Below are 26,112 nucleotides of genomic sequence, written 5' to 3' on the forward strand. Positions count from 1 at the left end.
GAAGCAATCGCGATAAACATGGCAATGGTCTCCAATGGTGATATGATATGTAGCTGCAGCAGATTATAGCCTGCATCATGGAAGAAAAACAAATGTAGCCACTGGTTGCAAAAACGATGCTAGTTTTGCGTGCACGCGTATCATTGAATGAAGCCTGTCTACAGTATGAATTTGATATTTACAGTGGAGGCAATTTAGCTGTCTGTCAATTGGGCTGCTAGCTAGTGAAGGGCCATGTTAGCTCGATGCTTAATGCTAACTCGTTTATTGTATAGTTAAGGTTGGGAATCAGGCTAGTTGACGCTACCAATTTCACACATCCAAAATAATAGTGGAACATCTGCGTGTTATCAATGCCTTTCTGAAGAAAGAAGAAATAGCTAGCTAAGCCAGCTAGCATCTGAGAAGGTAAGGTAACCAGCTATCTAACGTTAGCTAGCTATCATAATCAGCTAACGTTATTAGTTAACCTTAGACATACGTTTGAATTCGCCCTCATCACGCACACCTTCCTTGGTTTTATTTTATGTTTGTGTTGCTAGTCAGCTATGTTGTTTAACACCATGCCAATGTGTAATTAATATAGTCGTTTTGGAAACCGCAGTGTTGTTAGTTCCCAAAGAGACCACCTCACCTTGCTAGTTAACGTTAGCTAACCTGTCACACATAGCCAAAATCAATTGTCCGTTAGAAGTTATTGAACAATAACATTGCTTGATATCGTGAACTAATTCCTCCATGCGTTGGAAGATACAATAAAACACTATTTTTGACTGGACCTTTATCTACATTTTCGTTTGACGCTATTGTTTTCTTTCTCTCCATGAAAATAGGTATTGGATTCATATTTCACCCAATTTCCTCCATTTGAAGAAAAGCAAACTGGCTGAGATGGATGAACAAAGTGTTGAGGTGTGTTTACATTTTACACCAGTATAAATGCACATGTATGTCACTGGTTTCCCCACTGTGTAGCTTTTAGATAAATACCTACCTCTATGACATTTGAGTGAACAACTTGACATGCTGCTCTAACTCGAAAATTCCCTAAACTGATGGATGGATGCAAGCACTCCTGAGCTCAGGACATATCACTAGACTAGAGATTTTGCTCTCAGCCAACGTTGGCATTAGACTGGGTTATGGGTTCCAAATATAGCTCACCCCACCAGGCAGTAATTTACATTGGATTGTGCACCAACTGTACCAAATGAGAATTGATTCCTGCTTCCTTGTCTATGACTGAGCCCCCCCCTGTGCTCATTGTGTACAAATCAAAGTTTATTTGTCATGTGCGCCAACTACAACTGGTGTAGGCCTGACTGTGAAATGCTTACTTACAGGCTCTAACCTACAGTGCAATTTCAAAAAAAATAAAGATATTAGGGGAACAATAGGTACATAAGGAAATAAAAACAACAGTGAAAAATAACAGTAGCCAGGCTATAACAGTAGCGAGGCTATATACAGGCACCAGTTAGTCGGGCTGATTGAGGTAGTATGTACAAGTAGATATGGTTAAAGTGACTATGCATATATGATAAACAGAGAGTAGCAGCAGCGTAAAAGAGGGGCTGTGGGGGGGGTGCACACAATGCAAATAGTCCGGGTAGCCATTTGATTACCTGTTCAGGAGTCTTATGGCTTGGGGGTAAAAATTGTTGAGAATACTTTTTGTCCTAGATAGACTTGGCTCTCTGGTACCGCTTGCCATGAGGTAGTAGAGAGAAAAGTCTATGGCTGGGGTCTTTGCCTATTTTTAGGGCCTTCCTCTGACACTGCCTGGTGTAGAGGTCCTGGATGGCAGACAGCTTAGCCCCAGTGATGTACTGGGCCGTACGCACTACCCGCAACCAGTCAGGATGCTCTCGATGGTGCAGCTGTAGAACCTTTTGAGGATCTGAGGACCCATGCCAAATCTTTTTAGTTTCCTGAGTGGGAATAGGATTCGTCGTGCCCTCTTCATGACTGTATGGGTGTGTGTGGACCATTCTAGTTTGTTGTTGATGTGGACACCAAGGAACTTGAATATCTCAACCTGCTCCACTACAGCCCCGTCAATGAGAATGGGGGCATTCTCACTCCTCCTTTTCCTGTAGTCCACAATCATCTTCTTAATCTTGGTTACGTTGAGGGATAGGTTGTTATTCTGGCAAAACCCGGCCAGGTCTCTGACATCAACTTAATGATGGTGTTGAAGTTGTGCCTGGCCATGCAGTCGTGGGTGAACAGGGAGTACAGGAAGGGACTGAGCACGCACCCCTGAGGGGCTCCAGTGTTGAGGATCAGCGTGGCAATGTGTTGCTACCTACCCTCACCAACTGGGGGTGGCCCGTCAGGAAGTCCAGGATCCAGCTGCAGAGGAAGGTGTTTAGTCCCAGGATCCTTAGCTTAGTGATGAGCTTTGAGGGCACTATGGTGTTGAACGCTGAGCTGTAGTCAATGAATAGTGTTCTCACATAGGTGTTTCTTTTGTCCAGGTGAGAAAGGGCTGTGTGGAGTGCAATAGAGATTGCATCATCTGTGGATCTGTTGGGGCGTTATGCAAATTGGAATGGGGTCCAGGATTTCTGGGATAATGGTGTTGATGTGAGCCATTAACTGCCTTTCAAAGCACTTCAGGGCTACGGATGTGAGTGCAATGGGTCTGTAGTAATTTAGGTAGATTGCTTTCGTGTTCTTGGGCACATGGACTATAGTGGTCTGCTTGAAACATGTTGGTATTACAGACTTATTCAGTGACATGTTGAAAATGTCAGTGAAGACACCTGCCAGTTGACGGTTTCTAAATATACAGAAAATATTTAAAGTTAGGCCTTTTATTCATGTGATGTATCATACACCACATTTGAGCCTACTGATTGCTGTCCATGTGTATAATGGTTCCAATCTTGCTTTGATAATATTTAAGACTTCTATCTTGCCACACAGAGTATTGCGGAGGTGTTCCGCTGTTTCATCTGTATGGAAAAGCTGAGGGATGCTCGGCTCTGCCCCCACTGTTCCAAACTCTGCTGCTTCAGCTGCATACGGGTGAGTGACATTTCGCCACGGGCAACGAGACTAGCTTGTTAGCGTAACACTTCACAGCTGGCATGTGAGGGGAAAATCTACAGGCCTTAAAATGCCTCAATCTGAACAATCATACTTATAACTGACACCATTAGTGAATTAAGCAAAAACTTTAGTAACCAATTTTTCTTGTTTAACCTCTCTAGGGTACGTGGGACGCTAACGTCCCACCTGACCAAAATCCAGTGAAAGTGCAGGGCGCCAAATTCAAACAGAAATATTATAATTAAAATTCCTCAAACATACATGAATTATACACCATTTTAAAGATAAACTTGTTGTTAATCCCACTACAGTGTCCAAAAAGGCTTTACGACAAAAGCATACCATGCGATTATTTTAGGTCTGCACTTAGTCACAAAAAAACACCACATTTTTTCCAGCCAAAGAGAGGAGTCACAAAAAGCAGAAATAGAGAGAAAATGAATCACTAACCTTTGATGATCTTCATCAGATGACACTCATAGGACTTCATGTTACACAATACATGTATGTTTTGTTCGATAAAGTTCATATTTATATCCAGAAATCTCTGTTTACATTGGTGCGTTATGTTTTACCTCAAACATCCGGTGAAAGTGCAGAGAGCCATGTCAATTTACAGAAATACTCATCATAAATGTTGACAAATACAACTGTTATGCATGGAATTAAAGATATACTTCTCCTTAATGCAACCGCTGTGTCAGATTTCAAAAAAGCTTTACGGAAAAAGCACACCATGGAATAATCTGAGTACAGCGCTCAGAGACAAAAACAAGCAATATCAAATCAAATTTATTTATATAGCCCTTCGTACATCAGCTGATATCTCAAAGTGCTGTACAGAAACCCAGCCTAAAACCCCAAACAGCAAGCAATGCAGGTGTAGAAGCACGGTGGCTAGGAAAAACTCCCTAGAAAGGCCAAAACCTAGGAAGAAACCTAGAGAGGAACCAGGCTATGTGGGGTGGCCAGTCCTCTTCTGGCTGTGCCGGGTGGAGATTATAACAGAACATGGCCAAGATGTTCAAATGTTCATAAATGACCAGCATGTTCAAATAATAAGAAGGCAGAACAGTTGAAACTGGAGCAGCAGCACGGCCAGGTGGACTGGGGACAGCAAGGAGTCATCATGTCAGGTAATCCTGGGGCATGGTCCTAGGGCTCAGGTCCTCCGAGAGAGAGAAAGAAAGAGAGAAGGAGAGAATTAGAGAACGCACACTTAGATTCACACAGGACACCGAATAGGACAGGAGAAGTACTCCAGATGTAACAAACTGACCCCAGCCCCCCGACACAAACTACTGCAGCATAAATACTGGAGGCTGAAACAGGAGGGGTCAGGAGACACTGTGGACCCATCCGAGGACACCCCCAGACAGGGCCAAACAGGAAGGATATAACCCCACCCACTTTGCCAAAGCACAGCCCCCACACCACTAGAGGGATATCTTCAACCACCAACTTACCATCCTGAGATACAATACAGTTACCCGCCATGTTATGGAGTCAACAAAAGTCAGAAATAGCATTATAAATATTCACTTACTTTTGATCTTCATCAGAATGCACTCCCAGGAATCCCAGTTCCACAATAAATGTTAGTTTTGTTCGATAAAGTCCATTTATGTCCAAATACCTCCTTTTTGATGGCACATTTAGTACAGTAATCCAAATGCGCAGGCACTAGGTCCAGGCAAAGTCAAAAAAGTTATATTACAGTTCGTAGAAACATGTCAAACAATGTATATAATCAATCTTTAGGATATTTTTATCATAAATCTTCAATAATGTTTCAACCGGAGAATTCCTTTGTCTTTAGAAATGAAAGGGAATGGAGCTAACTCTCACGGGCGTGCGCCTGACTGAGCACATGGCCTTCTGGCAGACCCATGACTCAATCAGCTCTCATTCTCTCCCACTTCACAGTAGTAAACATGTTTCTAAAGACTGTTGACATCTAGTGTCTTAGGAAGTGCAGTATGACCCCACAGACACTGTATATTGGATAGGCTAAGACTTGAAAACCTACAAACCTCCCACTTCCTGGTTGGATTTTTTTCTCAGGTTTTTGCCTGCCATATGAGTTCTGTTATACTCAGACATCATTCAAACAGTTTTAGAAGCTTCAGAGTGTTTTGTATCCAAATATGCATATCCTAGCATCTGGGCCTGAGTAGCAGGCAGTTTACTCTGGGTACACTTTTCATCAGGATGTGAAAATACTGCCCCCTACCCCAAAGATGTTAAGGGAAAACCAATATTCCACAGTCATACTATGATTTTAATGTATAGAACAATTATCATTACAGTGTTTACTTTGAAGAGTCAGGCTACAAATATAGGAATTTGAGGCAGTCATGAGTGTTAGGCATCCTGTAAAAACCTATACATCTATACAGTGTTACAACCTCATCTGCAATGCTGACATGTAACCTCTTCTATTGACAGCGCTGGTTGACTGAGCAGAGAGCCCAATGCCCACACTGTCGGTAAGCCCTTCTGTGTTTGAACACAGTACTTAGTATTCCTGGCAGGGACTAGGGAAAGGGGGGGATACCTAGTCAGTTGCTCAACCGAAATATGTCTTCCGCATTTAACCCAACCCCTCTGAATCAGAGAGGTACGGGGGCTGCCTTAATAGACATCCATGTTATTCGGTGCCTGGGGAGCAATTGTTGTTGGGGGTTAGTTGCCTTGCTCAAGGGCAGAACGGCAGATTTTTCAACCTTGCTGCCTCGGGATTCGAAACAGCGACCTTTCAGTTACTGGCCCAACTCTCTAACCGCTAGGCTAAATGCAGCGGGGGTTAGCCTACTACTGATTATGTTCCAGAACAACCTTTTTAGAATTCAGGTAGCAGAGTTAAGAGTAAATCGGGGGAATAAAGTATAGATTTCCCCCAAAATTCACAGTGAGGACTGATCTAGTGCCAGTATTAATGATGCTAAAATAAACGTTTTTAAAGAAATCTTAAGGAATACTGAACTTTGAGATCTGTATGTAACTGTTCCTTTGTCCAAATTGTTTGATTTAGATGGTTTTGGATAGACTTAGGCTGTAGCCACCATTATAGCCACATTATTTTTCAAGACCGATCATGTCTGTGTATGACCGTGTGTGTCTGTCTGTCTCCAGGGCACCACTGCAGCTGCGGGAGTTGGTGAACTGCCGCTGGGCTGAAGAGGTTACCCAGCAGCTGGACACCCTGCAGCTCTGCAATCTCTCCAAACACGAGGAGAACGACAAGGACAAGTGAGCCCCAGCATCCCTCATTCCCATCCCTCGCTCCCCTTTGACCCATTCATCACTACCACATCTTTCTTTCTCTCTGTTTCTCTCTCTCTGCCCTCGCTCCCCCTCTCTATCCATACCCTATGTTTCTGTTAGAATTGAAGACCTCAAACACAACCTGGGCCCCATTAAACTAAATGCAGTATGAGGCAAAAGCAACCTAGAACAATGTGTCCTTTCAGCTTAGAAATGTGAAAGGCCCAGCACATTGTAAAGTGGGCTGAGTTTATAACTGGCTTGTTGTTTGGCTCTAGGTTTCCATCCAATTTGAAACCGATTTTAATGTGAATATTCTAAAATCGGCATAAAAAATGTTTTCCCACGAGTTGTGTTCCATTCAAACAAACTTGTTTTGGATAAAAAGTCTCATGACGAAGTGCACAAAAAAGCTCTTAGTCGTATAAGATATTTTTTGTAGAGGTGGGGTTTTCTGGTGTTTTCGGAAGATGGGCAGGGACTCTGCTGTCCTAGCTTCAGGGGGAAGCTGGCTCCATCATTGGTGTGCCAGGACAGAGAAGAGCTTGGACTGGGCAGAGCGGGAGTTGCCTTCCTGTGGGGATGGGAGGGCCAAGAGACCAGAGGTGGCAGAACTGAGTGCTCGGGTTGAGGTGTAGGGTTTGAGCATAGCCTGGAGGTAGCGAGGGGCAGTTCCTCTTGTTGCTCCGGAGGCAGGCACTATGGTCTTGTAGTGGATGCGACCGTCGACTGGAAGCCAATGGAGTGTGTGGAGGAGCTGGGTGACATGGGAGAACTTGGGAAGGTTGAAAACAAGGTGGGCTGCAGCGTTCTGGAAAAGTTTCAAGGGTTTGATGGCACAAGCGGGGAGCCCAGCCAACAGCCAGTTGCAGTAGTCCAGACTTGACATGACAAGTGCCTGGATTAGGACTGACTGAGGTAGGGTTGTAGAGCTTGAACTTGCAGGAGCATGGTACTGCTTTGATGTTTGCAGAGAACGACAGGGTGTTGTCCAGGGTCATTCCATGGTTCTCAGTACTCTGGGAGGGCGACACTGTGGAGAAGTCAACTATGATGGAGTGGTCTTTGAGCAGGCAGGCCTTCCTCGGGAGGAAGAGCAGCTCAGTCTTTTCGAGCTTGAGGTGGTGGGCTGACATCCAATCTGAGATATCTTCCAGGCACGCAGAGATGCGTCTCGTCACCTGGGTCTCAGAAGAGGGGAAGGAGAAAAGTAGTTGAGTGTCATCTGCATAGCAATGATAGGAGACACCATGTGAGGATATGACTGAGCCGAGTGACTTGGTGTAAATAGAGAAGAGGGCCTAGAACCGAGCCCTGGGGGACACCAGTAGTGAGAATATGTGGTGCAGACACAGATCCTCTCCACGTTGCCTGGTTGGAGCGGCCTGCCAGGTACGATGCAATCCAAGGGTGTGTAGCTCTGGAGATGTCCAGCCCTGAGAGGGTGGAGACGAGGATCTGATGGTTCACGGTGTCAAAGGCAGTGGATAGATCTAGGAGGATGAGAACAGAGTCTGCTTTGGCAGTGCGGAGAGCGTCCACGCAGATTATCAGTCTCGGTTGAATGACCCGTCATGAAGCCTGACTTTTTATTTTACTAGGCAAGTCAGTTAAGATCTAATTCTTATTTACAATGAAGGCCTGGGAACAGTAGATTAACTGCCTTGTTCAGGGGCAGAACAACATATTTTTACTTTGTCAGCTCAGGGATTCGATCTAGCAACCTTTTGGTTACTGGCCCAACGTCAAGAAGAGCATTCTGAGAGCGATAAGAGTTGATCAGAGGCAGCACACGAGTGTTTTGAAAAAGGGATACAGGTCCATAGTTTTTTGCATCACGACTCGAGTGTTGGTTTTTTGAGGGGAGCCTTCTGGCCATTTTGAAGTCAGAGGGGACGCAGTCAGGGATGAGGGAAATTATGAATGGAATTAGATCTCCATAGATAGTCTGTAGGAGGGGATAGGGTCAAGCTGGCAGGTTGTCGGGCGGCCAGACCTCAGTAACAATATTTCATCTGGAGAGAGTGGGGAGAAGGAGGTGAAGGCGTAGGGTAGTTCCGTGTGAGTGGGACCAGTGGACTCAATAGGCTGTGTTTGAGGAGCGGATGTCATAAACCTATTCAGTGGTTGACAGTCATCCACAGGGAGGGAGGGGTGTAGGATTTAAGGAGTGAAGAGAAGGTGGAAAAGAGTTTCCTGAGGTTAAAGGAAGAAGCTTGAAATTTAGAGTGATAGTGGCTCTAGCAACAGATGCAGCAACAGGGGAGAAGAGTCTGTAAAGCTTACAGGGAGAGGAGCGAACATGGAATAGAAAACATGCATAGTTGCCAAAGCTACAAAAGGGCTAAATGAGATCATCAGAAAATAACTTGGGAAGATTCTCAAGCGAGAGAGTGGTGTGGAGCCTTCCCCGAACACCTCGGCAGAGCAGTCTTTGTTTCGGGGACGAGACTGACTCGACCGCCGCTTACAGCTGCCGTTGAGAAAACAGGGGAGACTGAAGTACTAACACTTATTGCTGAATGCCTAGGAGAGGAGAAACCACTCCCCCTCCAAATCAACCACTGATTACCAAAACAAGTCACAAATTGCCCTGCCCCTTGTGTCAAGAATCATCTGCAGTTCACACCAAGTAGGCTTCGCATTAGCGAAGACGGGCAGCACTTAAAATAATGTCCTAGCTAGCAAAAAGAGAGTACTAGACAACAGATAAAGACAAAAATTATACTTATCACTCCTGGAGATATCAGGAGTCCTCTAGCTATAGAATGTCGTGACTTTTTTGTAGTTGTCTGAAATGTACTTTACTCGCAATAAAAGGTTGGATCGAAACCTGCTTAATGTGACTTAAAATGTGTTGAAAAGAGATTCCAGAGGGTCTAGATGTGTCAGTTGTCTATGGTTTGTCTACAGGTGTGAGAATCACCATGAGAAACTCAGTGTGTTCTGCTGGACCTGTAAGAAGTGCATCTGCCACCAATGTGCTCTGTGGGGAGGCATGGTAAGTGGCCCACAGAGGAGTATTCTCAGTCAAGCCCCACATCCCTTTGGTATAACAAAACAAGTGCCCAGTCAGTCCATTCCTGTATTTTGATCTTCACCCCTTTTCCTTCTCCAAGCATGGCGGCCACACCTTCAAGCCTCTGGCTGAGATCTACGAACAGCACGTGTCCAAGGTGAACGAGGAGGTGGCCAAGCTCCGCCGCCGCCTCATGGAGCTCATCAGCTTGGTGCAGGAGGTGGTAAGGGGCACTGTTTCTTTTTCTTTTTTAGCTTGGTTAGAAGCACACATGAGAAAATAGTATCAATATCACTACTGCACACTGCTGAATTTTGCCACTAGATGGCACAAGGGCACTACAGCTAATTTGCCTCTGTTGTGATGGGATGCCTCCTCCGCTCTATCCCTCTGTGATGACAGATGAAGTTACCGTTCCACCAAAATACATTATAATGCCGCAACCGTCTGCCTTAATTCAACATATGTTTTCTGCTTCTCTCAGGAGAGGAACGTGGAAGCAGTGCGAGGGGCCAAAGACGAGCGAGTGCGAGAGATTCGTAATGCAGTAGAGATGATGATTGCCCGTCTCGACAACCAGCTCAAAAACAAACTCATCACCCTCATGGGTACGCAAATTTCATGACACCATTTGTCTTTCTCTCTTGTCACTGTAATGCCCTTCTATGTCACTAAAATATTATTTTTATATGAAAATGTTCTCTCCCAACAGGTCAGAAGACCTCTCTCACCCAAGAGACTGAGCTACTGGAGTCTCTCCTGCAGGAGGTAGAACATCAGGTATGTGGACTTGTACCATACCAGTATACAGTGTACCATTTAAAAAATATATAACACCAGGAATGCCGAAGGTAGCACTACAAGTGGATTAGAATGTGTTGTACCTGCTTGAGAGGGTGTGTTTCTTGCAGGTTTGTGGTTTGTGGAGGCATGTGTTTAGGAGGAGAGTGGGAAGTGAGTGTTTTCGGTGGCAGTCTGGCACGCCACAACGCATAGCACTCTGGGTTAGAGGTCGACCGATTAATCAGAATGGCCGATTTAATTAGGGCCGATTTCAAGTTTTCATAAGAATCGGTAATCGTCCTTTTTGGACACCGATCATGGCAGATTACATTGCACTCCACGAGGAGACTGCATGGCAGGCTGGATACCTCTTATGCGAGTGCAACAAGGAGCCAAGGTAAGGTGCTAGCTAGCATTAAACATATTTTCTTAAAAAAACAATCAATCTTAACATAATCATTAGTTAACTACATACACACGGTTGATATTACTAGTTTATCTAGCTTGTCCTGTATTGCATATAATCGATGCGGTGCCTGTTAGTTTATCATTGAATCACAGCCTACTTCACCAAACGGATAATTACCTAACTATAAACATCAACTCCTTTCTTAAAATCAATACACAATTATATATTTTTGAACCTGCATATTTAGTTTTCCTGCTTACATGAATTTCTTTTAACTAGGTAAATTGTGTCACTTCTCTTGCGTTCTGTGCAACAGAGACAGGGTATTTGCAGCAGTTTGGGCCACCTGGCTCGTTGCGAACTGTGTGAAGACTATTTATTCCTAACAAAGACAGCCAACTTCGCCCAACGGGGGATGATTTAACAAAAGCGCCTTTGCGAAAAAAGCACAATCGTTGCACGAATGTACCGAACCATAAACATCAACGGCTTTCTTAAAATCAATACACAGAAGTATATTTTATTAAATCCACATATTTAGTTAAATAATCCAGGTTAGCAGGCAATATTAAACTAGGGAAATTGTGTCACTTCTCATGCGTTCATTGCACGCAGAGTCGGGGTATATGCAACAGTTTGGGCCGCCTGGCTCATTGCGAACTAATTTGCCAGAACTTTACGTAATTATGACATAACATTGAAGGTTGTGCAATGTAACAGGAATATTTAGACTTATGGATGCCACCCGTTAGTTAAAATACGGAACTGTTCCATAATTTCACTGAAAGAATAAATGTTTTGTTTTCGAAATGATAGTTTCCGGATTCGACCATATTAATGACCTAATGCTCGTATTTCTGTGTGTTATTATGTTATAACTAAGTCTATAATTTGATATTTGATCAAGCAGTCAGACTGAGCGGTGGTAGGCAGCAGCAGGCTCGTAAGCATACATTCAAACAGCACTTTTGTGCGTTTGTTAGCAGCTCTTTGCTATGCTTCAAGCATTGAGCTGTTTATGACTTCAAGCCTATCAACTCCGGAGCTAGTTAGCGGGGTACGCGCTAATAGCGTTTCAATCGGTGACGTCACTCGCTCTGAGACCTTGAAGTAGTTGTTCCCCTTGCTCTGCAAGGGCTGCGGCTTTTGTGGAGTGATGGATAACGATGCTTCGAGGGTAGCTGTTGTCAATGTGTTCCTGGTTCGAGCCCAGGTAGGGGCGAGGAGATGGACGGAAGCTATACTGTTACAATGGCAATACTCAAGTGCCTATAAGAACGTCCAATAGTCAAAGGTATATGAAATACAATTGGTATAGAGAGAAATAGTCCCATAAATCCTATAATAACTACAACCTAAAACTTCTTACCTGGGAATATTGAAGACTCATGATAAAAGGAACCACCAGCTTTCATATGTTCTGAGCAAGGAACTTAAACGTTAGCTTTTTTACATGGCACATATTGCATTTTTACTTTCTTCTCCAGCACTTTGTTTTTGCATTATTTAAACCAAATTGAACATGTTTGATTATTTATTTGTGGCTAAATAGATTTTATTGATGTATTATATTAAGTTAAAATAAGTGTTCATTCAGTATTGTTGTAATTGTCATTATTACAAATAAATAAATTTAAAAAATCGGCCGATTTAATCGGTATCTGCTTTTCTTGGCCCTCCAATAATCGGTATTGGTGTTGAAAAATCATAATCGGTCGACCTCTACTCTGGGTAGCAGGAAGCTGAGCGAGAGGATGCACTGAGCCACCAATTGTCTAGAGGCTTTCTGTCTTTTCATATCCTCTTCATCTGCACTTGCCCTGAACAGACAGGATGGTCAAAGCAGTGATGTTCATGACCCCGATGTGCTTTCACCTGTCCAGTTCTTTCACATCAGTGCAGATAAAGAAAGGGAGAAAAGGATAGGAAGCAACTTCAGACTACTGATATTCACTTTTTGTTTTCTGAGCGAACTGATTTGAAACTTATGTAAAACACCAAGATTTTATGGTGAGATGAGTCAACGATTGACAAGAGCTTGATGATCCTGCCCATTTCACAGTCCAGAGATTTATTTATTTCAAAACAGCCTAAATTCATTGGTCACCAGTGCCCTGAGAGAATGGGTGTCCTGGCTTCAACTGTTAGTCACACAGTTCACACATTCTGTCATGTAAATCTTTCAGGACTTTTCTTAGGGTCTTTTAATCCTTTTTACATTGTCTTTCCTCAAATGACTATCAGCTGTTCTCAAACCTTCACACAGGTGTTTTCTTATGAATTCACCTCTCTGAAGTTACAACCTAGGCTTTTTCATCGCCTGTCAAACTTTACCTTGGGTGCGTCATGCCTGCAAAGCTCTTCAATTGTGTGTGGTTCTCTGTCCTACAGCTGCGCTCCTGCAGTAAGAGCGAGTTGATCTCCAAGAGCCCAGAGATCCTGCTGATGTTCCAGCAGGTTCACCGCAAGCCCATGCAGTCCTTTGTCACCACTCCAGTCCCCCCCGACTTCACCAGGTAACATACTAACTAAACCTACTTCACTAAACCCATTATACTGTACCTGCACACCTTCCTAGGTACTGTACTAAACCACAGATCCTGTGATGCTCCGGACCCTCTTTAGACTGTTGTAGCTGTGTTTTTTAAATATTTTTTTTTATTGTAGTCAGAGAAAAGAGGATCCACTTTTAGATATAGATGTTCAGTTCAATTTTGTATGGTTAGATATACATTTCCATTTGGATTATTCATAATGCAGCAAGATATTATGCTTTTAATGGATATTTAATGACATTGAGAAGTGTAATTACGGAACAACTTTCTCTCTCCACAGTGAGCTGGTTCCTGCCTATGACTCAAGCACTTTTGTTCTGGCCAACTTCAGGTAGTCTTGAAAATGTTTGGATATGAGCATGTGGAATAGAAATCGACAGTCTTTGAACATCAAACAAAACATCTTTTAGCTTCCGTTTCTTGGAAAATAGTACAAAGCACCCCATTGGGTTGCTCATACTTTATATGGGGTTGCCAGGTCCAAGGCTCTGATTAAGTGCTTATGTTCCAGCTGCTAATTAAGGCAACCAGGGACACGTCGGCCCATGATGAGCAATTTCTCTCTCGTTGTGACACTTCACCAAGAAGCAGTTGAAATTGTATTTTTTTATGAATGGGTTCCTCTTATCTGACTTGTTTTTCTGCCTGTGTGTTGCGTTGTCCTTACAGCACCCTGAGACAGAGGGCAGATCCCGTCTATAGCCCCCCACTCCAGATATCTGGCATCTGCTGGAGACTCAAGGTTTATCCAGTGAGTAGACACCAACAATTGTGTGTTCTCTAATACTTAGTAGTAATTGCTACTAAACTACTAATGATCTCTTATGTTCATCGTATCTTACTCTAACTACTAGATTTGATATGTCACCTTTTTCACAACTAAGTTGTCAATATTGGAGATTGTGAAAAACTCTCTGGTTTAATGTTCACCATAATTATGGGTTCAAGCAGCGAAGCTGGTTTCTTCTGGTTTATTATACCGGTTCTTCTTACAGGGAAAATGTAACATGCAAATTCCTGTGAGATGGTAAGGCAGAGGGTGCAACTTGACATGATGATAAATGCCAATTAGCCACAAGGTGGCGCTATAACAGGCACTTGAAATTGCATACTCTGAAAGGTAATGCGCCTTACCCCATATAACCTAGGGTCCTGAAATTCAGTGCATAGGGTCCCTCTTCTCACAAGGAACAAATTTGCGTCAAGGACCCAGAAGGTCCATCATAATGGATTTTACAGCATTTTGAATTTAGTGAAAAACACTTAAATCACATATCCTCCGGGACCACTGGGTCTATCTGGATGAACCATCACATGGCATCTATGGACCAAGGTCTCAACTGAATATTTTCCAGACTAGCATGTCAAACAACATGGTGCTACTGACCAATAAACGTTCATGTGAGTGTTGCCTGGCACATTAATGCATATCAATCAGACATTAATACTTGTATAAACCAAACTTGTTCAAAACACTGTCAAGACTCAACATATGCAAGCATATTCAGATCGACTGTGTTGGAGCTAAAACGGCACGTTTATATCTCTCCATCTGTTTGGCTTGGTGATGAAATTTGGCACACATGCTATGAGTCTAGCTAATCTGTAACGTATGGTTCAGTTTGGCCGCATGGGGGTTCTGTTGGACAAATAATAATTAATGCAAGGTTATTGCGGCCATATTGTTTGCGTAAGTGTCTTGGAAAATATTGTGTTTGAAGATAGATTATATATACCACATTTGGTGCTGATCAGTCTAGCGGTTTTGGAGAAAAAGTTTAAAGTAGTCAATACCATAAAAAATAGTCCAAAGTATGCATATTACATGATCTGATTTGTGGTATTTGGCAAGCATGATAAAGAGTACAGAAGTAGCTCCTCTAGAGCGATGTGCCCACAGCTTGAATCCCAACATTGCTCCTTGCAGCTATATTTATTATGTTCCTTCTGCCAATTTGCTGAAACATTTTTAATTCCAGTGAGTTGGTAAGAGCTAGAAGGGTGCATCAAGGCCACACCCTCTCATGCAATTTGAACATAGGTCCGTCTCTTCACAAGGAAGAAATTTGCCTCGAACCCATAAGGTCCGCCATGATGGATTTTCCGCCATTTACAATTTTGTGAATTAAACTTAATATGCTACTCTGGCACCGAAGGACCAATCTGCACAAAACTTGATATATGACCTCTGGACCAAGGTCTCTTAATGCTAAATTACACACTAGTATATCAAACAACTTGGCCGCTACTGACCAATAAACATTATTGTGGGCATGGTCTGGCACACACATACATATAAATCAGACACTGATGATCGTATTGTAACAACTTGGTACATATGTCCCAAACATATGCAAGCACATTCAAATCGACCACATGATGATGCTCTAACGGGCACATGTTTATATCTCTTGATCTGTTTGAGTCAGAGTGATGAACTTTGGCACCCATGTTCAGGGATATGAGTCTAGCTAAGCTGTAAATTATGGTTCAGTTTGGCCACATCGTAGCGCTGTTGGACAGGAAAAAACATTCATGCAAGCTCATTGGCTCATAGCCAATGAGCTTGCATGAAAAATAATAATATTTATATATATTTTTTAAAAGCGGCCATATTGTTTGAGCTGGAGTCCTGGAAAATATATGATTTGAAGACATGGGTACATAGATGCTATGTACCAATCGGTCCATTTGGTTCTGGAGAAGAAGACGTGTAAAGTATTTAACTTTGAAAATTGGTGCTGCTCAATTAACCAAAATTGACCGATCTCGTTTCAATTATTTGAATTCCATTTTGTTCTGTTTTTTTCTGTCAACTCAATGTGAACATTGCACAGTTTCTCTAGAGATGAATCCGATCCAGCTTGAACCCCTGCTTGCTGCTTGCAGCTATATTGTGTGTTTGTTTTTCCCTTCAGGATGGCAACGGTGTCGTGCGCGGCAACTATCTGTCCGTTTTCTTGGAACTATCTGCAGGACTCCCTGAAACGTCAAAGTATGTTTTTGTAAAATTATTGTAATTCTCTTTCTTTTAATTGAAGTTTTCACTTGAATTTATGTCACCTTCAACGTGTGTATTTTCTTTCTATAGATATGAGTACCGTGTGGAGATGGTCCATCAGGCCTCCAGCGACCCCACTAAGAACATCATCAGGGAGTTTGCATCAGACTTTGAGGTGGGGGAGTGCTGGGGATACAATCGCTTCTTCAGACTGGACCTGTTGGCCAGCGAGGGCTACCTCAACATGCAGACTGACACCCTGGTCCTCAGGTTACCACTAATACTAATAGAGCGAAAGATGCCATTTCTAACTCTGGGTTTAGTGTCTTCATTGGAGTCATTTTTGACTGCTGAGTTTTCTCCCCTGAACAGGTATCAGGTGCGTTCGCCCACCTTCTTCCAGAAGTGCAGAGACCAGTACTGGTACATCAGCCAGCTGGAGTCAGCCCAGTCCAGCTACATCCAGCAAATCAACAACCTCAAAGAGGTGTGGGTTTTAGATCACCACAAATTAATCTCTAATTAATCTAAACTAAAATGATTTGCGTTAACTCATTGCATATTATTTCTCCATGTTGTCAGAGGCTGGCCATTGAGCTGTTCCGTAGGCAAAAGTCTCGCAGCTCGTCCCCTCCTGACCGGCGCCTGGGCACCTCGACCTCGGAGAGAGACTCCCGCTCAGGGAAAGTTCCTGTGGCTGAGGATGGCTGCCAGACCACTGCCACGGAGACCAAAGTGGAAGAGGAGGATGAGGAGGAGAAGACCCAGCACGATGACTCCAATGTGAGTCACTCAGACATTAGCACTTTGTCATCATATTCATCCATATTCATGATGACCACAGAGGTTCACCCTGTATTGGTTCATATTTGTGATTCAAGATGGTGCACACAACACATGATCATAGTACCCAAACACACTGATTAGAAACTCTTAAGTTTTATAGCTATGTATGTCTCGAGCCCAATGGTCGAAACAGTTAAATGTTGTGTGGATACGATAGTCTCCTTTTGTATTTAAACAGGGGAGCAACTTTGGACGTCCGCAGGGTCCTAAAGCACACCGTTGCCTCGTTTTGTATCACATTTCAATGATAAAACTGGGGGGGAGCAAAAATGTCATTTCAAACTGTGGGGAGGACATATCCCCCCATCCCCAGTGAAAGTTGCTCCCCTGTATTCACATAACCACTGGGGTCAAAACATTGTTACATAAAAATCCAGGAAGCATATAATATTTCTCAGATGAAAATGAATGGCATTATAAAAACAACCCGTCTAAAGCACTGGACGAAATTAGATTTCAGAAACACTTAATCATTCTGCCCCTTTTCCACCTAAAATGTCTCTAGTCCTACTTAAGGGCTGACCTCAGCATGCATTATCATAAGGTGTCTCGAGGGAGATGGGGCACAGTAGAGGAGAAATGGTTGCTGTGTCAGCAGCTGAGCTCTAGGCTGCATGTTGTCTGAACATTGCGCTAATGTTGCATTAATGTTAACGTATAGCCATGAGCTGTCTGATGGGGACCTTAAGCATGCACCATTTTATCAGATGAAGATCAAACACAGCAGAGTAGGAAAAGCTGTGTCAGAGGTTAAGCACTAAATGCTTTTATGTAAATGCTGCGCTAACGTTGTGGTCAGGAGCTGTCTGATGGGGACTTGGAAGTGGACTGTCTGACAGGGGACGAGGAGGTGAACCCTCTGGACGGTAGCAGCACCTCGGGCAGCTCCACGGCAACGAGCAACACAGAGGAGAACGACATCGACGAGGAGACCATGTGAGTGACCTAGCGCCACTGTCACCCCTAACCACAGAGCTTTCTTTCTAGTTTTAGTCCCCCAATTATTTGGAGGGGGGGAAATGCAGAAATTATATCCACATCCTCAAATCAAACTTTATTTGTCACATGCTCCGAATACAACAGGTGTAGTAGACCTTACTGTGAAATACTTACAAGCCCTAAACCAACAATACAGTAAAAGAAGAGAGAATAAATTATTTACCAAATAAACTAAAGTAAAAAATGTATAAAAAGTAAAATAACAATACCGAGGCTATATACAGGGGGTACCGGCATTGAGTTAATGTGCGGGGGTACAGGTTAGTTGAGGTAATTTGTACATGTAGGTAGGGGTAAAGTGACTATGCATATATAATAACCAGCAAGTAGCAGCAGTGTAAAAACAAATGGGGGGTCAATGTAAATAATCCAGTGGCCATTTGATTAATTGTTCAGCAGTCTTATGGCTTGGGGGTAGAAGCTGTTAAGGAGCCTTTTGGTCCTAGACTTGGCGCTCCGGTACCGCTTGCTGTGCGGTAGCAGAGAGAACAGTCTATGACTTGGGTGACTGCCGTCTTTGACAATTTTTGGGGCCTTTCTCTGACACGGCATAGTATAACTCCTGGATGTCAGGAAGCTTGACCCCAGTGATGTACTGTGCCGTATTCACTGCCCTCTGTAGCGCCTTACGGTCAGATGCCGAGCAGTTGTCATGCCAGGCGGTGATGCAATCGGTCAGGATGCTCTCGATCATTACATCGATCTTATCATTACAATTACTTGTTTTGGTGTCCCTCTGTCCCAACCTGGAATGTGCTAGTTAGAAAGAGTGTAGTTTTGATATGAGTCGTGTATGCGTACTTCATCAACATGTTTTCAAACCCCTGAGCCCGAAAAGACTGTGTGTGGAGTGAAGGGCTGTTGCTGGAGCCTTAGTCTCACATGTTCTCTCTCTCTCTTCTCCACCCCCTCACTGTGAGCTCACCAGATGAGCCATCAGTGAGTCATCACTGCCTGGCTGAGTGCAAAAAAACAACACGAAGCTCTCCAGCTCCAACCACGCACACTCATACACATACACTAGGGTTGAATATTTTCTAGAAAATCAACCAATTTTCTTTCCTAGGAAAATTGCAACCCTATCACTGTATTCCCATTCAAACCGGAAATGCTATTTAAAAGCACATAACATCAGCGTAAAATATGGACAGGAATCTAATGGTTTCTTGTTGTAGTTGTCATAATTTAATCAACTGAAAATGTCTGTCACCACACAATTTGTTGATGTAGCTTAGTTTAAATGTAGGCTTAAATATGAGTTTATTAGCCTACAGACTAGTGAACATTACATTTGTTTTATCTTACCACGGAAAGATGTCAGCCAGCTTGTTGGCCCCTTTCTCTCCCCTTGCACCTGGCTATCAGGGGAATTTCTGGAGGTTGTGTTTTTACTTTATGATAGTCACCACTAAGCAGGTTTTGTCACAGGGAACATATTTGATTCTCCGCTAAACAAACAGACAAGCAGATAGGCATAGTAGTGGAGATTCAGTTGCTCAAAAACCTGCGAATCTGACTAGTCAAACCCATGGATTCGCTTTTGTTATTGTGACATCATCATGTTGCAAATGTCTATTTCCTCATGCGTTAAACAGGGGGACACGTCTGGCACTGCAGGATTTGAGTCCCTGGCGGCGTAGTGTGTTACTGATGGTAGGCTTTGTTACTTTGGTCACAGCTCTCTGCAAGTCATTTACTCGGCCTCACTTAGTTGAAGAGCTGCGAGACTTGACCCCACGGGGTGAGATCTTGCGTGGAGCCCCAGATCGAGGGAGATTATCAGTGGTCTTGTATGTCTTCCATTTCCTAATAATTGCTCCCACAGTTGATTTCTTCAAACCAAGCTGCTTACCTATTGCAGATTCAGTCTTCCCAGCCTGGTGCAGGTCTACAATTTTGTTTCTGGTGTCCTTTGACAGCTCTTTGGTCTTGGCCATAGTGGAGTTTGGAGTGTGACTGTTTGAGGTTGTGGACAGGTGTCTTTTATACTGATAACAAGTTCAAACAGGTGCCATTAATACAGGTAACGAGTGGAGGACAGAGGAGCCTCGTAAAGAAGAAGTTACAGGTCTGTGAGAGCCAGAAATCTTGCTTGTTTGTAGGTGACCAAATACTTATATTCCACCATAATTTGCAAATAAATTCATAAAAAATCCTACGATGTGATTTTCTGGATTTTTGTGTACCTATGATGAAAATTACAGTCCTCATCTTTTTAAGTGGGAGAACTTGCACAATTGGTGGCAGACTAAATACTTTTTTGACCCACTGTACTAGGTAAACTGTTGACGTTACAATGTTTTTGTAATAACGTCATCTATTAACCTTTTAATAACAAAACAAAAATGACATTCATTTTCATATTCCATCTATCGTCATGACCACCGTTGTGGCTGACAAAACCATTATTCCAAAGTCCCTTTATTTCATGTTTAATGTTCTGAGGCTGGTTCTCCATAGTAACAGGACAAAAGGAATTTGTCTGTGGCCTAAGATTTACCAGGGGCGTGAGGGGTCATAAAACCCCCACATCATCAGACCCCTAGATCTCTCCTCCTCTGTTGGGGTTGAGAGATAATCTGTAGGGTTGTGGTCTTCTGTAACCTGACCTGATCAGGATCATCATAGCAGCCCCCCCCCCCCCCCCCCTTTGGTGGTTCACCCTGGTAGGATTTCCGCTGCGGACCACCACCAAAATGGACCTGTGAGGTCCGGCAGTGGCTCTGTGTTCCGGCCCGGTTATCCCGGCTAGTGGACCTAGGCAGTAACTTTGCAGACGTTAATAATCCACAACACTCAGGCAATACATCATTACATTTCCTCCCCAAACGAGCGGCATTGGGGCTCTACTGCTTCCTAAGTGTCAAAGGAAATGAAACAAAAAATAATGGAATAAAAGTATACAAAATGTGTCTACCACACCGTAATCATCTAATTTGGACTATGTTCTATATATGTCCAAGGTCTTGGCTAAATGACTCTATCATGGCATTGTCTCTGTCATGTCTAGGGTGATCCTACTTGCAGGTGGGTAGTTAAGGCACTTGGAACAACTTGGCCCCTGAAGGCCAAAGCTTACATTGGGCACATTACTGGGCTGACCTAGCGAGTTCAGGAGAGGAGGCTGGGACTGGGCCCCCTAAGGGGGTTTCAGGATCTATTGCCAACTTTCCAAAAATCGGGATCGCTTCCGTCCCACGGGTGATCCTAGTATAAGACCTCATTAGGTCTTCCATTGCATGTGTGCGCCTGTGTACGTAGTAGGTGCACACGCCAAGGGAAATAAAACCAAGGATCATGGTAACAGTCAGGATATTGTCCGGCAGTGTCCAAGAGCGGGCGACCGACCAATCTTTCGGTCTGTAGTCAGTCGGGTCAAGTGCCTCATCCCATACGCTAAGATCAACAGTCATGGGTCCCTCGTACTGGATTTGGTTTTGAATGGCTTGTGGTAACTCAAGGGAAAGGTTAGCAAAAGCGTCCGGCATTTCAGTCTCGGTGTCTATCCTGTCGTCGGGAAGTTGGGAGAGAGCGAGGTCGTCTATGTGAACAATCGCCCCCTCTGGTACTTAACAAAAACAGGTTCAATTGGGTGATGGATTCATGGCTTTCGTAAGCTTTTAATTTTTTTATTTGACCTTTTATTTAACTAGGCAAGTCGGTTAAGAACAAATTCTTATTTTCAATGACGGCCTAGGAATAGTGGGTTAACTGCCTGTTCAGGGGCAGAACGACAGATTTGTACCTTGTCAGCTCTGGGGTTTGAACTTGCAACCTTTCGGTTACTAGTCCAACGCTCTAACCACTAGGCTACCCTGCCGCCCAAGTCATAGTGGGGGACGCGAACGGTGTGTTGACCAACTGTCGGTTCCCTACCACCTCCACTTGTGTTGTGGTGGCCCCATCCCTGGCTGTTCTTTTGGCTCTACAGCGTTCTTCGCTGGTGATAGCTTTAATACCACAAAGACGCTCAGTGTTATCCTTGACAAACGGTTTGCTAGGACAGTGGTAGTGGACATCTTTGGTTAGAGTACACATTAACAGGTTAGGGGTGAGAGAGAAATCTGGGTTGTTTTCCTGGTAAGCTACAACTGTGGGGGCGTGGCAATCTTTACGTGGATACTGTCGTGCCAAAATCCTACATTGCGAACTGTTTTCAATCTATAGATATTCTCCAGTTCAACAACCGGCAACGTCAGTAGAAATCCCACTTCATTACGATCAACATCAACTTGTCAACATCAACTTGACCCCAGACTATAGGCCAAATGTGACTGTAATGGCCTTATCGTGGTTGAAGTAGCTGAGGTCAATATGTTGTGCACCATTGAGAGGGGCACTAGATATGAGGGGATTCTATTCATGGCCAAGTGGTCCATAGAAGAGCTAACTTCACAGAGAAAATCCTCCAGTAGCAATTGAACCAATTGGACATGGGCATAGTTATGGTTCATGACCTCTGCTAGCTTTCCTACAGACAGGATAGTTTTGTTCAGGAGAGTAGCGTGTGTGTTGGCCACCAGAATAGTGTCCTGGAGAGACTTTCCCACATGTTGCAACCTGAGAGCCTGTGCCTTCATCTGCTGCTGGATAAGTGGCATCTCTTCAGTAATCTCCCTAACATTCCTCTTGACTGTGGCTAGACTGACTGTGTTGACGGCAGTGGTACCTAGGGCAAATAGTGACCCTTGGACAGTTGGAAAGAACTCCACGAGGAGCCTGCCTGTTACGCGAATGCAGTCAGAAGCCAAGGTAAGTTGCTAGCTAGCATGAAACTTATCTTATAAAAACAATCAATCAATCATAATCACTAGTTAACTACACATGGTTGATGATATTACTAGTTTATCTAGCGTGTCCTGCGTTGCATATAATCGATGCGGTGCGCATTCGCGAAAAGGAACTGTCATGCTCCAACGTGTCCCTAACCATAAACATCAATGCCTTTCTTAAAATCAATACACAAGTAAATATTTTTAAACCTGCATATTTAGCTAATATTGCCTTGCTAACATGAATTTATTTTAACTAGGAAAATGGTGTCACTAATCTTGCAACAGAGTCAGGGTATATGCAGCAGTTTGGGCCGCCTGGCTCGTTACAAACTGTGTGAAGACTATTTATTCCTAGTAAAGACAGCCAACTTCGCCCAACGGGGGATGATTTAACAAAAGCGCATTTGCGAAAAATGCACAATCGTTGCACGACTGTACCTAACCATAAACACCAATGCCTTTCTTAAAATCGATACACCGAAGTATATATTTTTAAACCTGCATATTTAGCTTAAAGAAATCCAGGTTAGCAGGCAATATTAGCCAGGTGAAATTGTCACTTCTCTTGCGTTCATTGAATGCAGAGTCAGGGTATATGCAACAGTTTGGGCCACCTGGCTCATTGCGAACTAATTTGCCAGAATTTTATGTAATTATGACATAGCATTGAAGGTTGTGCAATGTAACAGGAATATTTAGACTTATGGATGCCACCCGTTAGATAAAATACAGAACGGTTCCGTATTTCACTGAAAGTGAACGTGAAACTGAACGTTTTGTTTTCGAGAAGTTTTCCCGGATTCGACCATATTAATGACCTAAGGCTCGTATTTCTGTGTGTTATTATGTTATAATTAAGGCTATGATTAGATAGAGCAGTCTGACTGATCGATGGTAGGCATTCATTCAAACAGCACTTTCGTGCGATTTGCCAGCAGCTCTTCGCAATGCGCTATTTATGACTTCAAGCCTATCAACTCCCGAGATTAGGCTGGTGTAACCGATGTGGAATGGCTAGCTAGTTAGCGGGGTTCAAACGTCACTCGCTCGGACACTTGGAGTAGTTGTTCCCCTTGCCCTGCATGGGTAACGCTGCTTCGAGGGTGGCTGTTGTCGATGTGTTTCTGGTTCCAGCCCAGGTAGGAGCGAGGAGAGGGACGGAAGCTATACTGTTACACTGGCAATACTAAAGTGCCTATAAGAACATCCAATAGTCAAAGGTATATGAAATACAAATCGTATAGAGAGAAATAGTCCCATAAATCCTATAATAACTACAACCTAAAACTTCTTACCTGGGAATATTGAAGACTCATAATAAAAGGAACCACCAGCTTTCATATGTTCTCATGTTCTGAGCAAGGAACTTAAACGTTAGCTTTCTTACATGGCACATATTGTACTTTTACTTCTCCAACACTTTGTTTTTTCTTTATTTAAACCAAATTGAACATGTTTCATTATTTATTTGAGGCTAAATTGATTTTATTGATGTATTATATTAAGTTAAAACAAGTGTTCATTCAGTATTGTTGTAATTGTCACTATTACAAATAAATTGTTTTAAAATGGCCGATTTTTTAAAATCGGTATCGGCATTTTTTGGTCCTCCAATAATCGGTATCAACACATTATTACATGTGGACCGTATACATAAACACTCACAGAAGGGCTTCCTACGTATTCATACAGACATGGATGCGCAAATATATACACACACCTTAGAGAACCCTCACTCACACACACACACCCATGTCTGTAGGGGGAAACTACAGTCAATTGACATCCCCACTCTCTGCCCACAAGGCACTTCTCTCACTCACTCACTCACTCAATGCTGTAGGTCCGGTAGGGCTTATTATAATTTTTTCTCTGGTTGGACAGATGCTCTGGGATGTGTTGCTCCGTCGTTCCCCTGTCTATAAATGTGCTGAGTGGTGCGGAGGCGAGTGAGACGCTCTGCTGGAGATCTGACTCATGTTGTACTGGAGTCTGATACAATAGCTGCTGTGTTTCCCTTGTTATCCCCTTTTCTCCCCCAGGGCATACCTAGGAATGTGTACAGGGCTTTCTTAAGCAGACCAGTTTATACCAGCATGCATTAAGTACATGCAGACACAGGGACACCTTACTTGGAATACTCTCAAATGGGCACGCACATCCCATGGGGCCATTTGGCCCCTGCTAAAAGAACAGAATGACTTGTCATGAAGCTGTACCATTCCAGAGAGAACATTGCCGTGCACTGTCCATCCAGTTCATCAGTAGAGAGAGTGCGTTCAGAAAGTATTCAGACCCCTTGACTTTTTCCACATTTTGTTACGTTACAGCCTTATTCTAAAATGAATTAAATAGTTTTTTCCCTCTCATCAATCTACACATAATACCCCATAATGACAAAGCAAAAACAGGGTTTTAGACATTTTTGTACATAAAAAAAAATACATATATATTACATTTACATAAATATTCCGATTTTTTTTATTTTTTAAATTTAATTAATTAATTAATTTTTATTTTTTACTAAGTACTTTGTTGAAGCACCTTTGGCAACGATTACAGCCTCAAGTCTTTGGGTATGACGCTACATGCTTCGCACACCTGTATTTGGGGAGTTTCTCCCTTCTCTGCAGATCCCCTCAAGCTCTGTCAGGTTGGTTGTTTTCAGGTCTCTCCAGAGATGTTCGATTGTGTTCAAGTCCGGGCTCTGGCTGGGCCGCTCAAGGACATTGAGACTTGTCCCGAAGCCACTCCTTCGTTGTCTTGGCTGTGTGCTTAGGGTCCTTGTCCTGTTGGAAGGTGAACCTTCACTACAGTCTGAGGTCCTGAGTGCTCTAGAGCATATTTTCATCAAGGATCTCTCTGTACTTTGCTCTGTTCATCTTTCCCTCGATCCTGACTAGTCTCCCAGTCCCTGCCACTGAAAACTACCCCACAGCATGATGTTGCCACCACCATGCTTCACTGTAGGTATGGTGCCAGGTTTCCTCCAGATGTGACGCTTGGCATTCAGGCCAAGAGTTCAACCTTGGTTTCATCAGACCAGAGAATCTTCTTTCTCATGGTCAGTCCTTGAGGTGCCTTTTGGCAAACTCCAAGTGGGCTGCCATGTGCCTTTTACTGAGGAGTTGCTACCATCTGGCCACTCTACCATAAAGGCCTGATTTAATTAAATTTGCAAACATTTCTAAAACCAGTTTTAAGCTTTGTTATTATGGGGTATTGTGTGTAAATTGAGGAAACATTTTTTTATTTAATTTTAGAAAAAGGCTGTAATGTAACAAAATGTGGGAAATGGGAAGGAGTCTGAATACTCTCCGAATGCACTGTATATAGCTGGTCTGTTCTAACACGGAGCACTTTGTGTCTAATCACCCTAAGAAGCTTATTGATGAGGGAAC

At 43.3% G+C, this 26,112-nt stretch overlaps 1 protein-coding gene across 2 annotated transcripts in view; it reads left to right on the top strand.

Moving 5' to 3' along the window:
- LOC109872786 (E3 ubiquitin-protein ligase TRIM37) overlaps positions 1 to 26,112 on the top strand; it is a 36,532-nt gene continuing 10,420 nt past the window's right edge. For both annotated transcript variants that reach the window (XM_020464116.2, XM_020464118.2), the window contains exons 1-17: positions 1 to 408; positions 834 to 912; positions 2,932 to 3,033; positions 5,506 to 5,546; positions 6,193 to 6,309; positions 9,238 to 9,325; positions 9,444 to 9,566; positions 9,828 to 9,951; positions 10,056 to 10,123; positions 12,927 to 13,051; positions 13,371 to 13,421; positions 13,760 to 13,841; positions 16,009 to 16,085; positions 16,182 to 16,361; positions 16,464 to 16,578; positions 16,674 to 16,874; positions 17,737 to 17,873. In XM_020464116.2, the coding sequence (XP_020319705.1) occupies positions 892 to 912; positions 2,932 to 3,033; positions 5,506 to 5,546; positions 6,193 to 6,309; positions 9,238 to 9,325; positions 9,444 to 9,566; positions 9,828 to 9,951; positions 10,056 to 10,123; positions 12,927 to 13,051; positions 13,371 to 13,421; positions 13,760 to 13,841; positions 16,009 to 16,085; positions 16,182 to 16,361; positions 16,464 to 16,578; positions 16,674 to 16,874; positions 17,737 to 17,873 (1,652 nt within the window). In that variant the 5' untranslated portion in view covers positions 1 to 408; positions 834 to 891. The remainder of the gene's footprint in view (positions 409 to 833; positions 913 to 2,931; positions 3,034 to 5,505; positions 5,547 to 6,192; positions 6,310 to 9,237; positions 9,326 to 9,443; positions 9,567 to 9,827; positions 9,952 to 10,055; positions 10,124 to 12,926; positions 13,052 to 13,370; positions 13,422 to 13,759; positions 13,842 to 16,008; positions 16,086 to 16,181; positions 16,362 to 16,463; positions 16,579 to 16,673; positions 16,875 to 17,736; positions 17,874 to 26,112) is intronic.

This window comes from Oncorhynchus kisutch, linkage group LG28 (genome assembly GCF_002021735.2).
Source record: "Oncorhynchus kisutch isolate 150728-3 linkage group LG28, Okis_V2, whole genome shotgun sequence".
NCBI lineage: Eukaryota > Metazoa > Chordata > Actinopteri > Salmoniformes > Salmonidae > Oncorhynchus > Oncorhynchus kisutch.